The sequence below is a fragment of the Pectinophora gossypiella genome, chromosome 6 (genome assembly GCF_024362695.1).
Source record: "Pectinophora gossypiella chromosome 6, ilPecGoss1.1, whole genome shotgun sequence".
Classification (NCBI taxonomy): Eukaryota; Metazoa; Arthropoda; class Insecta; order Lepidoptera; family Gelechiidae; genus Pectinophora; species Pectinophora gossypiella.
In genome coordinates this window covers 62,413-77,368 of record NC_065409.1, presented here as the reverse complement: position 1 = coordinate 77,368, position 14,956 = coordinate 62,413, and the positions used below count along the sequence as shown (strand labels likewise).

The 14,956-nt window shown below is 46.9% G+C and overlaps 2 protein-coding genes across 2 annotated transcripts; both read right to left on the bottom strand.

Annotated features, from left to right (window-relative positions):
- Window positions 1-1,794: 1,794 nt before the first annotated feature.
- LOC126367615 (probable G-protein coupled receptor Mth-like 1) lies at window positions 1,795-5,201 on the bottom strand. The gene is made up of 4 exons (XM_050011230.1): window positions 4,205-5,201; window positions 4,029-4,107; window positions 3,593-3,910; window positions 1,795-2,421 (listed from the first exon to the last, which is right to left on the bottom strand). The coding sequence occupies exons 1-4, from the start codon at window positions 5,199-5,201 to the stop codon at window positions 2,067-2,069; spliced, it is 1,749 nt and encodes a 582-aa protein (XP_049867187.1). The 3' UTR covers window positions 1,795-2,066.
- Window positions 5,202-6,635: 1,434 nt separating this feature from the next.
- LOC126367614 (protein-tyrosine sulfotransferase) lies at window positions 6,636-11,329 on the bottom strand. The gene is made up of 6 exons (XM_050011229.1): window positions 11,024-11,329; window positions 10,575-10,612; window positions 9,094-9,648; window positions 8,585-8,838; window positions 6,838-7,053; window positions 6,636-6,645 (listed from the first exon to the last, which is right to left on the bottom strand). The coding sequence occupies exons 3-6, from the start codon at window positions 9,604-9,606 to the stop codon at window positions 6,636-6,638; spliced, it is 993 nt and encodes a 330-aa protein (XP_049867186.1). The 5' UTR covers window positions 9,607-9,648; window positions 10,575-10,612; window positions 11,024-11,329.
- Between the last annotated feature and the right edge of the window lie 3,627 nt (window positions 11,330-14,956).

Below are 14,956 nucleotides of genomic sequence, written 5' to 3'. Positions count from 1 at the left end.
GTCTGTTAAAACCTTTTTCTCGGAAACCCGTGGAAATTAACATGTAATACTTATGTTTGCGGTTTTTCGAAGCTGTGTCAAAATCAAGCTTTTAATTCAAGCCTGTTTTTGTATTTACAAACTTATTTGCAGTTGGTAAACTACCTACTCGCGACTTAGTCGATGTATGGAGACTAAGGAAAGCTTTTTTCCGTTGGAGCTTTCCAACGGAAAAAAAAGTAGTTAACAAAATTTGTCAACATAACATAGCATCACGTCTGTATCCCCAAAGGGGTAGGCAGAGGTGTATAGTGTTATACATCCACTCCTTGCGAGCTATGTTACGTGCGTGCGTGTGTTGCTTTTGTTGTATTGCCATATAAGTATATTGTGTTCTTTGATTGTTGTGCTATTTTTTCAACGGCAAAGTCAAATACTTGTTTGATTGCGGCGCCTGCGCCGCAACGCAGAGAGGAGTGTTATAAGTACCATCTCTTTGTATCGTAGCTCCAGAACGGATGGTCCTATATAGTTTTTTCGATTGATAAGTTAGCACGAGGACGTTATTTACGAAAAGGTTCTTAGATATGACTAAAGGTTCCAGGGTCTAATGATGACCAGATGGTTATAGAATGGGAATTCGACATTAAAATGACACACGACCCCCGAATTTGGACTTTTTTGATTTATCTTGATGAGCACTCTGGTCCTAGGTGGTTGCTGGTGGTTGATAATGACCAGATGGCAATTTGTGCGGAACCCGGTACTTGGCCGGCTTCTTTTTAATACCTAATAAGTACCTATCCTATCTTATTTTCTTGAAATGTTTAGCGTCAATCAAAACAGAGGACGACATGACAACACTGCGTTTGGCTGCCTCATACGTGTGATATATTACCTATTTTCAGATGCTACATTGTTTATTTTTTAATTATTTACTCTCCGATTCGTGAGCTGACCAACAAACCCTTAACCCCTTCTGAGGGAGCAGCTGCTCCCCTTCGCTCTAACTCGCTAGTACACCCCTGCCTATTACCTAAGCTGAATAGGTGCGTAAGTGCCAAATGATTCGTCTAGCACTCAAAGTTGCACTAGCCGGAATAGAGTAGAATATTTTATCGAAGAAAATTATACTTATAAATACAAATACAGAGAGGCGGCAATCGGCGGCATCCAGCAGGAGGCGAACGGCGGCGCTGCGGCGCACGCGCGGGTGACGTCACTCACGGCCAGCCGCCGATCGGGCGGCTTTACATGTGTTTTACGATAAAAGCTTCATCTGAAAGCTTTAATCTTTAACTCCAACGGCTGACGTAGTATAGTATCCAAGTCGTAAAACTGTGCACGTCGTCGCCCGTTCACTAGCCGCACAATTTGTTTACGTCCCTGCCGATAGCGCAACGCCTGTGTACAGTAGCAGTCTAACTAGGTAAGTATTGTATGTCTTTTTCCTAAGGATAATAAACATTAGGCAGTTACTTACCACGCTTGTACTAGATTACGGTCATATTATCGTCGTTTGTTACATACAAATAGACAAGCTTTTCTATAGTGGCTTTTTTATACCTATATGATTTGTAGATACTACATTATATTTAGATCCGACATTTCCGACACAAATAGGTAGGTAGGTCCGTGTGACACAAATAGTAGACCGGCGTACGTAACGCAAGCACACATACAATTATAAAGCAACCATGGCTGCCCTGTAGTGGGTGGGTACTGGTGTGTCCACAAGCTAGTGCTCGGCTTTGCATCATCTTGCATGTAGGCCCCACGTCTACTCGACACTACTCGACAATGAAAATACATAAATAGATTTCATCAGTGTTTATTTGTGGTCAACAATCGATCAGGGCAAGACTCGTCATCACGGGCGGCGGCGCCGCTCCGCTCGTACACACAACTTACATACACATATACAAAGCGCTGAGCTACAGTCTACGGCGGCGGGGACCGCCTCATACGACACAACACCGATACTGTAATCGTCGATAACAATACAAAAATAATACTGTCGAATAAATATCGAGTACAAAGTGACGTACGTTTTAAAGCTAAGTCGGAGTCCGCGGCCGGCGGCGCTCTCAGCACACGGTCTCCATGGGGATCTTGCCGGCTTGCGAGGCGGGCGGCGCGGGCGGCGCGGGCGGCGCGGGCGTGGTGTGCGTGAGCGACTCGCCCACGGACGGCAGGTGCGAGGAGGACGCGGCCCGCGGCGGCGCGCGCCGGCAGCAGGCGCGCGCCGCGCCGCGCAGCGCCGCCCACGCGTGCGGCTGGCAGCCCACCACCAGGAAGATCAGCAGCCCCTGCAGCGCGTTCAGCAGGTCCGTCGCGTACCACACGTAGTGCGGCCCGCCCGCCGCCCACGACACCACGTCGGCGCCCCACGTCACGCCCATCACCACCACCAGCTTGGCGCACACTCGCCCCAGCGCCGCGCTGCAACAACACACGCCCTTCAACTCTTCGAACCTTGACATATCTCTCGTAATCTCATTGGAGCTAAATGGTGGTCTTTAAATTCTCCGGGTAGGTGATACCTCAGTGAAGAAAATGCATACGCTTAGTAGGTAGGAATGAAATGGATTTTTGACTTATTCGTATACCTAACTAGGTACCCCGACGTCGGGGGATATCTACGATGAGTACCTACAGACGTCCAGAAATGTAGACCCAGCTTTCTAACGTAGTAATCGGCTGGTCGTGTCGGCTGGTCGAGCCCGGTACGCCGCCGCCGCGCGCTGCATCGTCAGCCCAATATTCTAATGAAGGTCACTAACTAATGGGAACCGGTTTTATACACTTGTCGTCGTTATTATCGTATTTGTCGCTGCAATTACGACTAATGTACGTACCTACAAAATAGGTCATTTCAAAATGTTTTGTTGAAAATTAAATTCTTGACAACGCATGTCGGATAGATATTATGTAGGTTAAGTTAGCTAGGTAGGCAGTTACCTGCCTATCATAATGCACCAGACTCGTATGTACTTTTATCTCAATAGACATTTTTAAGTAGATAGGTAGGTAGTATGCTTATTTGTGGGGTGTGTGCGAGGGAGTCCAGCAATATTTGTGAAATTTAAATTAATAAATAGGTGTCTACCTATCTTTATTCAGTAGGTATTACACTTTGAATCATATTTTTACATAACGAACATCTCATCTGCTTAAAACTACTGTAGCAGAAACATGGACTACTTTAAAATGGAGAATGTCCTATCTACTAAGTTAATTACCTAGGAATTATTTGACCTTTAAGGCCCCCGAAAGGTGCACAGGCCGCAGTTGTTGGCCACAGATTCACACCACACTATGTAGGTAGGACGTAGTACCTAACACACAGCATATTGTCAGACCTTGTACAAGAGCTGCCTGTGGGTCAATACATACCTACTCACACACACCCGGGCGAGAGGACACGGACAGGGTACCTATTTTAAAGTGGTGGTTAAATAGGCACAACATATACATGTAGGCACCTAAATAACAAGCAATGAATCCGAGTAATTGCCCTAATAAATAGGTAGTTAGGTTTTTATTATAGTTATTAATTTATATCCTACATGGTAGTACATTATTGATTAAAAAAAAAACAAGCTTGACTGACCGCTCGGAAGTGGACTTGACCTCGTCGCGGCGCCACAGGCCGCAGGTCAGTTGGCGCGTGGTGGACACGAACAGCGCCAGGTTGACGAGCAGCAGCACGCCCACCGGCCCGAAGAAGTACACGAGGATCTCCACGTCGCCGGCGAACCAGCAGCGCTCCTCCGCGAACCGCGGCCGCAGCAGCCCCGGCCGCGGCGGCAGTGCGTCCAGCACCGCGCCCGCGCCCGCCACCAGCAGCGGCCCGCCCCACGCGTACAGCATGTACACCCGCAGCCGCCACGCCTCCTGCCCGCGCTCCAGGCTCGTCGGCCGGAAGTCCCTGCGCACACAACGCACCGAGTTACCACTGCCACCGCACCCGGCCAGCGGGGCGCCTTCCCCATCGACGCCGACCCGCTGCACTTCGCACGAGCCCGCTCCTATGCCTATCTACTCACCGGAAAGTCCACCAGATGTTGAAGCACATCGTATTTAGCCAGAAGAACGCCGACAGGAAGAGGAAATGCATGCAGACCGCTGCGCCGCATATGGAAATAAGGGTTCAGTTGTGAATTCGTCGAGAACCACACGAAAATAGTGAAACAGATCGTAATTATAGGTTATAGGTACTGACCGAGCGCTCGGCACAGAGTCGGCGGGACCGCCTCGCCGGCGAGCTGCGTGGCGGCCAGCAGCGCGTCGCCGAGCATCAGCGCCGCCACGTAGTGCGTCTGGCAGCGCCAGTGCAGCGCGTGGTGCGCCGCCGGGAGCGCGAAGCCCGCGGCCAGCGTGGCGGCCAGGAACGCGGCGCCCACCGCCAGCCCCGCGCCGTACAGCGTGTGCCGCAGCGGCCGCCGCGGCCGGGCGGCGCGCGCGTCCGCCTCGCAAGCCAGCACGCGGGTGCCGGCCGCGCCCTGCGCCGCGTCGGCGCACCACGTGCCCGGCGCCAGCGCACCCGCCGCCAGCTCCAGCGTGCCGTCGGCCCGCAGCCGCGCGCCCGCCAGCGCGCCCGCCTCGGCCCAGCGCGGCCCGGCGGCACACGCCGGCCAGCCGCGCCCCACGCCGATACCCGACGCGTTAGCGAGAGCGGTCAGCTCCTCGAGAGCGGCGCGAGCGGCGTCCTCGTTCGCCACGCAACCGGCGCCGTCAAATATACGTCCCTCGGCGCAACACTTCGACACGGCGGCGGAACGCGCGTCTTCGGCGCACACGAGCGCGGCCGCCGCGTCGCCGCAGTAACGGTCCGGGGGCAAAGCCGCCGGAGTCGGCCCGGGCAGCAGCAGGGTGCCGTTGTTGGCGAGCAAGGCGTACGGGGCCGAGTGCTCGGGCAGGACGCGCAGCTCGTCGCAGGCCGGCAGGGCGCCGTCCAGCAGCCGCCAGTGCGCGGGCAGGCGGCCGCGCTCCAGGTAGGCGCCGCGCGCGGGCGCGTACACGCGCGGCGCCCAGGCGCGCGGCGCGGCCTGCGCGCGGCACGCGGCCGCCGCGGCGCCGCGCGCCAGCACGCCGCGCAGCGCGCCCGGCTCCAGCGCCTGCCCCGCGCCGCAGCAGCGCGGCACGCCCAGCGGCGCCGGCCGCACGCCGCCCGCGCCCGCCCACCACAGGCACCACACCGCGATCGTCGTGCTCAACATGACGCCACGCTCATCCAGCGCACTGAGTCTGCGACTTCATCGTCACCGCACTGCACTCCACTTTTGTTAATTAACGAGCGAACTCGATCCGAGTCCGGCGTTTAGCGAAGCGACGACTCCGCCGCGGGCCATCGACATCTTTCGAGAGTTGATACGCAAGTCGAGTAACACGTGCGAAAGTATCCGATTAGCGACCGACGCGACCTCTCCTCACGACTACCGGTGGCATACTACACGCACACAGACAGCGGCAGAAAGCGCTCGCTGTCGGGTCGGCCTCCGCGGGGCTCCGCGTACCGTTGTAGTACTCGGTGGATGCGCACCGCTCTCTCACCACTCGCACTAGAACAATAACGGGCGCGAGGGAGACGGCACGATGGCCTCGGGTACGACGTGCAGCTGCCGCTGCAGGCTCGCTTGCATTGTGTTTACACCACTGGCCTGCCTGACACTTAACGCGCTGCACCCGTGACGTGGGGCGCAAACCACACCAGAATCTGTGATGATGAAGTGAATGTCCTGTCACCTCGATATATTTAATGGCTTTACACTACCCAATCCATCGGGCGGGCCCGATCAGTGATGTGCCGTTCCCGGGACTATTTCCACTTTAGGAATGTTCCCGGCAGTAAAAAGGCGCAAAACAATGTAAAAAAAAGCTTTATTGCCGAACCTTGATAAGACCGAATACAAAAAAGAACAATATGAAAAAGCAGCCAGTGTCCTAAATATTAAAGAGTTTGCACAAAGGGAACATTCCCACATTGGAAACATTCCCGGGAACGGCACATCACTGGGCCCTTAGAGAAAGGAATAGACTGGGTCTGATGAGTCAAGGACAGCAGGCCAGCCCAGCAACGAATCCCGATACGTTGAGGCATCGGGCCCGATGAACAGGGTAGTGTAGTAGGTAAGTGCTTAAAAAAATGTTTTGTCCGCTAGAATCGGCATTATTCAAAGTCAAAATTCGTTGTCCTACGAAACTTGGAGAAAGAGAAAAGGTATGTAGAGAAAATTCATTCTCGCAACAATCTCCTCAACAAGACCTCAGCAGTCAGACATCGCGCACACCAAATTCAGTGACACAACCGAGTCACGTCAAGAACTTAATTGTGACGTTAGCTATAAATATTATTATTGGTCAGGTATGCAGTGAGCGCCACCTAGCGCGCAGCTGTGTGAGCTCGCGCGGCCGCGGCCGGAGCGTGGCCCGGGGGCCCGCGGCCGCGGCGGCGCCGGCCGACAGGGGACGCCTGCAGCGTCTGCTTTGAGAGAGGGTACTCGCGCTTCTTGGACCAGATCGTGTACAGCAAAAACACAAGATGGAGTACGTAAGTGGACCCTATTATTATTATTGCTCATCAGCAATAACATTTGTTACCTATTTCCATAAATATAATCTTGTCAAATTAGGAATACTTATTCAGGTGGTCGCTACATCGGCCTAGTTTAGTAGCGTAGTCATATAGAGGCGTTAAAGTCGATTGAGTTGCTGATTGCACTTCAGAGTTCAGGAGAGATAATAGTCGATGTAGAAGGAAATAAAACAAAAACGGCGACATAGTTAAATGTTGAAACGAAACGTATATTATGAGGTTATGGCGAGTGCCTGGAGGCGGCGGCGGCGGCGGCGGCGGGCGCGGCGGGGGCGGCGGGCGGCGCGGCGCGCGCCGGCGGCTCCAGCAGCGTGCGGTAGTCGGGCGGGTTGGCCCACGGGTCGTAGCCCAGCACCGACAGCATGGGCGCCAGCTCCGCCATGTCGGCCCGGACATCGCTGGGCAGCTGCCCCACCCACTTGTCCAGCGCGTCCAGGTTCACCGGCCGCACCACCTGGTCCGAGGAGCGCTCCACGCTGCGGACACACACACATATCTTATTATTTACTTTAAACTCACATAAGTTAAAAGGGTCGAACGGTACACGCTTCACGTCATTTCAGAGACATTCCCTGATTTTAACATTTACCTTGGTACTTTGTTAAATATCGCTTGAAGCTTTCTTAGGTGTCTGTTTTTGTCAACATTAAATGTGAACAATGGAGTGCTCACATGAACGTCGAGCAAAATACATGACGCGGTAATCCAGCGAATTGCCTTTATCGAAACATTGTTTGTTAAATTACAATAATGGATGACCAAATGCTGATGTATAAAGCAATTAAAATATGAGGGCGTGCTCCACTCACTGTACTTAAAACTATTTTGATTTAGCATAACAATTATAATACAAGATCATAGGTAGGCAGAGGTGCATAGCAAATACGCCCACTGCTCGATCTTCCATGTCAAGTCCCATGTAATGGGAGCGATCCTGTTGCCACCGGGCACAAATCCTGGAATCCAAATGATATCAATTATCCATGATCTAAACATGAATTCAAATAAAGTCGAATTCAGTGGCTTACAGCCCGAACCGGGATTCGAACACCAATATCTACATCTAACCTTCTACGTATTTGTATGAATGTGTGTCTGTAGACCAAAAAATGTTTTTATCTACCTATCTTATCTACTATCCCCATTATTTTAATGTCTATAAAAATGAATTCGTATAATACAGGGTGTTAGTGACATCGTAACGAATAATAAGGGGAATGATTCAGCCCATGATTCTGAGTTGATATAAAGTGGAATTTTATGTCGCAAAAATATGGAACAGAAAACCATTAAAAAATCACTAACAGGAAATTTTACATCTTATCAACTCAAAATTATGGGCTGTATACATAACTTTAAAGCATATTTTAATAAAACGAATGTTAGTTTTCATAAACACACTATCAGAATTTATGTGAATCAAAGAAATTAAATTATTATTTTGGAAATGAAGTTTATTTGCATTTGCATATTTACCTGCTGAAGAAATACGTTCTTATTACGAGGATGAAAAAACTATATTTAGATGGCAAAACAATCGCTGATTGTTTAGATATGTTTATATGCCACTATTAGTATAGTAGAAAGGCAAAATTCCTAAATATCAGCATTATGTCTTTATTTTTAGGATTCCGAACCAAAATGGTTTACCCGCGACTCGCTTACACTCGAAGGATGGTTAGAGTAAGAGAAAGTCCAGTCAAAAAGCGTCCCAATCTGTGTTCGCCACATGTATTAAGAAACCCACCTAACACGAATATTGTGCAATTTCAACAATATTACATACATACGGATGAAATTCATAACCTCCCTCTTTTTCAAGTCAGTTAAAATACAAAAAAATAGGCTCCACGTCTCAGTGCAGTTGCACAATACACATAAATTCTCAATACACAATACACGTAAGATATCCGCCGTACCTATATAACTGTATAAATGATGGTTGGCGTTGCTAATTGCAGGCGCTCTAATCTACTCTAAGTAAATATTATGAATGGGATAGCTGACTTGGAGAGCGCCACGCCGTTGGGCTGGTTGATGTAGCGCTCGTGGTGTAGCACGGCGTCGTTCCACGGCACGTCGAGGAAGGCGAGCACGCGGCGCATGGTGGCGGCCGGCGCCAGCACCAGCGCCTCGTAGCGCACCAGCAGGCAGCGCTCCGGGCCCAGCGCCTTGCACTGCTGGTACATCAGCTCCGCCGCGTGGTTCCATTTGCCCAGGCATTGCCGGTAGCTCGTCAGGTCGAACCCCGTGATCGTCACCTGCACACACCGACCGACACCATCACCTTCCTACAATCACCTTAATGTTAAGCAGATAAAACAAAACACTGTAAATGAAAAGGATAATGAATGATGTCAATGAGCTCCTAAAAAGTAGAATAGGCATTAGGTAAATTAGTTAAAACGCTGAAGGTATCCATCCTATCGATTATTTATTTGCGTGATGGTAAAGAAAGGGAAGAATGCTTTTATTATCGTCCACAGGCATGATCCTATACGTGAGAAAAAACTCACCTTTCGTGTAATGATGGAGTGGACGGTAGCGCGACCGTCGCGCACCATAAATAGAAATTTGGCATTAGGGAACAATTCGAGCACATAGGTGCCCATCTTGAGTACCAGGGGGTCTTTATTGCAGAGACGATTCGCTGGCTCGCCGTGTCTCACTATAACCTCCAAACAGAAGGCGGCGATCGCATTGTCCAAAACGGTTTTAGATACGCCCGCTTGCTCGAGGCGCACGCTCTCCTTCTGGGAACGAGTCCAATGCTGGCGCATCTGCAGAATGCGCGGCACGACGCGGGTCTCCTGGCCGCAGCGCACGTCGGGGTGCGCGTCCAGCATGGCGCGCATGAGCGTGGTGCCGGAGCGCGGCACGCCGCCGATGAAGATGAGCGGCAGGTCGCGGCCCGGCACGGCGCCGCGCGCGCCCGCGTCGCGCCCGGCGCCGGCGCGGCTCCAGCCCCACAGCAGCAGCGCGGCCGCCGCCAGCGCCGCCGCCTGCCGCCAGCGCGCGCCGCGCCACATGCCGCCGCCGCTCACGCCGCGCTCGCCGCCCGCGCCCGCGCGCTGCACATACACACGGCTCAGTTCTCGCCGACTGTGTACCCGCGCCCTCCAACGACACACTCCCGGAATGTTACACTTGTTACGGGAAGGGGAAGAGGCAGTCGGACAGTAGGAACACCTATAATTTAAATTATTTAATTTAATGTTTTAATAAACACGATAGCAGGTGAGCAAACTAGTATGTCAGAAAATTGTAAAGGATTAATATATTATGCTTACTCTCAGGTATACACGAGTACCAGGTAGATATAACTACAAGAAAAAATAACAAATTAATCCGACAATATTTTTATCTATCTAACATCGCTACATACATTTCATGTGTATACTGTTTGTTTGACATAAACAGCTTTCAGAATAAAAAACATTTACTCTGCACATTAATGCTGCTGCTGAAACTATCTACATTTTTTTTTCTATATGAATTGCAAATTCTAGACCAGTTATTAATACTATGCACCATCATTTTGAGCTCAAATTTTGAACAACTCAACATGTTCTATTGCCTTACTGCCCTTGCGGCACAGCAACCGGCGGCGCGCGGCACGAATTATTATATTTGTGTATTACACATAGCATTTGGTGCAGTTAATAAAATATGTAACTTTGACTATCATAGAAATATATCTACTACAATAATGGCACCCTAGCACCCTGTTGCACGTGTACTGTGTGTTGCATAACTCTATTCTGTACAATTTAAGTGACAACTAGACACAGGTTCTATAAAATGATCACATATCATGTGGTCATTTGATGTGCCATTAGGCTATCTCACCAATATAAAGTATAAAACAATTGAAAATATTTCAGAAAGTAAACAAGAAGTTGGAAACACAGACAAATATTATAGGTAAGTACTGGTAAACAGCCATTTATATGGCAATGTATTACAATTAATTCACAAAACTACAATGTCAACTTACGATAGGGTTAGCAGTTGATGTAATGATTAAAACAGATCCTGCAACAATTTACAAGCAATATCGGGTAAACCAATGTATTCAGGCAATAATTATTGTACTCAACACTTTATGTATATTACAAAAAGAACTCAATTCAATTATTTCCAACTAAAGGATTGCAATGTAACTGAAAGGTCCTTGTTTCAATTATGAATTAATGACTGAAATGTGTAAGAAAGCATTAGCAAATTAAAAATAAATTAATCCATTTAACGCGAATAAAGGGTGTTTAACGGCTCTGTCGAAGCTGCAGATAAAATAGGCGATAACGATTGCAAGAGCCGTCGTCGCAGCTAACTGTTGCTTCCATAGCAAAAGTAAAATAACCTGCAAGAGGATGCTTGATAATTCCGACACACACCACTTATTCTCACCGTTAACACTTAATAATAGTAACACGCTTTACTCACCTACATGAAAATCTTAACATGGGTTTACTATAATTCAATTTTTCGCTGCTTGCCAACACATCTGTTTGTACAAAAATTATAAGTTCTCGTTTTGATAACCGCAATATGTATAAGTCATTTGAAACCGCTACTATTCCAATTGTAGGCAGTTAAAATAATGGCAGCGATTGCTCGTACTTGTACACGAATAGTTTCTTACAGGAAAAATAATGGCCTTTCGGAAAATGAATTGATAAATAAACAAATTATTATATCGAAATCCGCAACGGGCGCAAACTGTCAACTTTTGGTTGGCGGTTGGTTGCATGCAAGCAGTGTTGCCAACTTAGTGGATTTTCCACTAGATCTGGTGGTTTAGACATGTGGTTCGGCGAAAAAATATTAGTTTTAGTGGCTAGTGGATTTTTTAGTGGATTAGAGTCCTTCCAGTTAGCGGTAAGTGACGAATTTAACCACTAACACAACCGAATATGGTTTATGAGTTACTTGAGCGAAAGAACCAATATAGTTTATTTATTAGTACATAATACATACAATAAGTTTCAGATTGAGTAAGATCAAGATGCCTAAGCCACAGTACACCCAAAAGTTTCGTGATTGTTGGTTACGTGACCCAGTTTTAAGGGATTGGTTGCAAATAGTCGAAAGCACTGGTGATCCAGTTGCTAAGTGCAAATTATATGGTATATTATTAAGGAATCATTATTAATAATAATTGAATAATTTACCCTGTCTCTAGCACGTCTTTACCTACGACGCGGCGCTAAAGAGGGGGAAAAACATCCCACGATCTGATTGCACTGATTCGGCTTTGGGTTGTCTAGTGATTGGGTACGTATCATAATGCATAAATTTAAAATCTATAAGTTTACAATGTATAAGTTCAAAATATATAAAATCAAAAAGTATAATAGTCAGAAGAAATAATCATCAATATGCATAACTTACGTTATATATAAATATCATAATGCATAAGTTTACAATGTATAAGTTCAAAGTATATAAAATACTTAAACTAAAATCTTCACCGCCGCCTCTCGGCCCTTCGGGCCTCGATGGTCACAAGTAACCTAACCCACTCGGCTATATGGCAGGGGGCTCGCTTTGCTCGCCCCCTGCCATACAGCCTTCGTAACCTATATCTACAGTGTCGGGGTGCCCGTAACGCGGAGCTCCATAGAAAAAAAAAAAAAATTAAAATTATTTATAATAAAAAAAAGGTAAAGCCAATATGCCAAAAACCACTATGCTACACAAGAACAGGGTAAATATCTTTAGGCTTAACAAACATTATGCTAAGTAATGTTATAAAACGTAGCCTTAGGAACCATTATTATGCATTGTGTTTGTTATATGTTTCGACCATTATGGCATTCAAACTTAGAAATTTAGAACTTATGCAAAATTACTTTATACATTTTGATGCATTATATATTTTGATTTTCGGTATTTTAACTTTATATATTCCAACCATATGTATTTTGAAATTATATATTATGATACGTACCCCTAGTGATTCTATAGTCTCTGCTTACCCCGGTGGGAAGTAGGCGTGAGTTTATGTATGTATGTATGTATTTTATCTAGTGAAATTCTGGTGGTTCGAGAGACCGCTCAGTTTTAGTGGTTTCTGGTGGTTTGCACGGCCGCATTTGGTGGGCTGGTGAAAATAAAGTTGGCAACACTGCATGCAAGTCGGTTTGGTTGACTTGATTTGACAACTTGACAAGTTGGGTTGACTGACAATGTTGACAATGATAATAAATCATGTTGTGTTCATTCAATCATCGTCATGTTGTTGTGTTCATGTTGGCTACAAAATATTTTTTTCTTGTTTTATGGCTGTCGGCTAGGCCACACACTTTAGTTATTATTCTCAGGCCACACACCACAGCTATAAGCGATTATTACACCTACCTGTCCATCGGGCTAGATGCGTCAAGGTCCGTTCAGGTAGTCTAATAGCAAATCGGCGGGGCGTAACCAAGGTAACCGCGATCTCGAGCGACTTGGTTGGGAGTAACCATGGAAACCACCCGTGACCTTGACGCATCTAGCCCGATCTTGGTCTTTGAGCCCGATGTAAAGGTAAATGTCATCATCATCATCATCATCAGCCGTACGACGCCCACTGTTGGGCATAGGCCTCCCCCAAGGATCTCCACGACGATCGGTCCTGCGCAAAAAAAGGTAAATGTAAATGTAAAAAGGTAAAGGTAAATGGAATAACCGCTAAACACCAATGGCTATGTTAGAGATGCTGACCGGGGCTGAAATTATACATACTGTACTTTTGTCATTTTTATATTTTTTAAAACAACAAAACGCGCCGCGCCGAGGGCTGAAAACCAGGCTGAAACGCTTTTTTGCAATTGTGTCTAAAAATTATGGCAACACTGCTGTATAATTTAATAGTGAAGAGCTCCACTATTTTAGCTGAGTGAATGATGTAGATTGAATGCAACATTAATATTACGTTAACATCCCTTATTGACTAATAAATAAATAAATATAAATGAGGAGCTCGGTGGCGCAGCGGTAAACGCGCTCGGTCTGCGATTGTTGAAGTTAAGCAACTTTCGCAAAGGCCGGTCATAGGATGGGTGACCAAAAAAAAAAGTTTTCATCTCGAGCTCCTCCGTGCTTCGGAAGGCACGTTAAGCCGTTGGTCCCGGCTACATTAGCAGTCGTTAATAACCACCAATCCGCACTGGGCCCGCGTGGTGATTTAAGGCCCGATCTCCCTATCCATCCGTGGGAAGACCCGTGCCCCAGCAGTGGGGATGTTAATGGGCTGGTGATGATTGGTTAGGTTTGGGTTATGGAAGGCGGACGCCACTTAATCTATTTATTCTTACTCTGTTCATTTATCTTATATTAATGTCATGCTTCGATTGAAATTAATTGTTTTTAATTTGGGTTAGTTCACGGAATAGGTAAAATAAAATAATTTCATTTCTATTCTTCCAATATAGATAATAATATTAATATCTTTATTTGTACCATTAAAGCCTTAAATATATGACAATATTTGTTTACATTTACAAGTATGTAGTTACAGTCTGTGACATAATTATTATGAGTCGGCTGTTATCCCTAAAAGTTTTAAAACTGAGCCAATGTGATTCAGAATTCAAATAATTCGTGACCTTACATGATTATGTATGGTTCACGACAGGGTTACGTGTTGAAGCCGAGAAGTGGTTACATCATTATAAAACCATCCAGTCTCATCGATTTTGGGCTCGTTTAATTTGTCTCAGCAAGCACTCTAATGCTATAATATAGTCTACATAATATCCAGGGTATGAAGTTGGAGCCGTAAGGTGGTCGAAGGAACTCTGTTATAAAATCACGCAACTGAGCATCATAATATTATGGAAATCGATTACTGTACTACATAAACTGCCTATATTCGTCCCACTGCTGGGCACAGGCCTCCCCTCAATCAACCGGAGGTGGTATGGAGCATACTCCACCACGCTGCTCCACTGCGGGTTGGTGGAGGTGTTTTTACGGCTAATAGCCGAGACCAACGGCTTAACGTGCCCTCCGAAGCACGGAATCATCTTACTTTTTCGGACAATCAGGTGATTCAAGCCTGAAAAGTCCTTACCAAACAAAGGACAGTCTCACAAACTGATTTCGACAATGTCCCCATCGGCAATCGAACCCGGACCTCCAGATCGTGAGCCTAACGCTTTAACCACTAGACCACGGAGGCTGTTACTGTACTATAAAATAAAAATAACTTATATTATTTTCCCTATTATGTGGGACTTAAACATAGCTGGCAAAGAGTAGGTGTATACACTATACAAATTTGCCTAAATATCTTATCTTATATTATTTTCGCTTCAAACAAACATATTAAGCCATTAATAAAGCATAGGAGGCTCCAGAATCTGAGTAAGTATTTATTAAGGCCGCCTA

Coding starts and splice junctions, on each gene's coding strand:
- LOC126367615 (XM_050011230.1), bottom strand. CDS start 5,201: ATGTTGAGCACGACGATCGCGGTGTGGTGCCTGTGGTGGGCGGGCGCG. Junction 4,108..4,204: donor GACTCTGTGCCGAGCGCTCG/GTCAGTACCTAT, acceptor TATGCGGCGCAG/CGGTCTGCATGCATTTCCTC. Junction 2,422..3,592: donor GTCAAGTCCACTTCCGAGCG/GTCAGTCAAGCT, acceptor GTGTTGTTGCAG/CGCGGCGCTGGGGCGAGTGT.
- LOC126367614 (XM_050011229.1), bottom strand. CDS start 9,606: ATGTGGCGCGGCGCGCGCTGGCGGCAGGCGGCGGCGCTGGCGGCGGCC. Junction 8,839..9,093: donor ACTCCATCATTACACGAAAG/GTGAGTTTTTTC, acceptor CGGTGTGTGCAG/GTGACGATCACGGGGTTCGA. Junction 7,054..8,584: donor AACGGCGTGGCGCTCTCCAA/GTCAGCTATCCC, acceptor GTGTGTCCGCAG/CGTGGAGCGCTCCTCGGACC.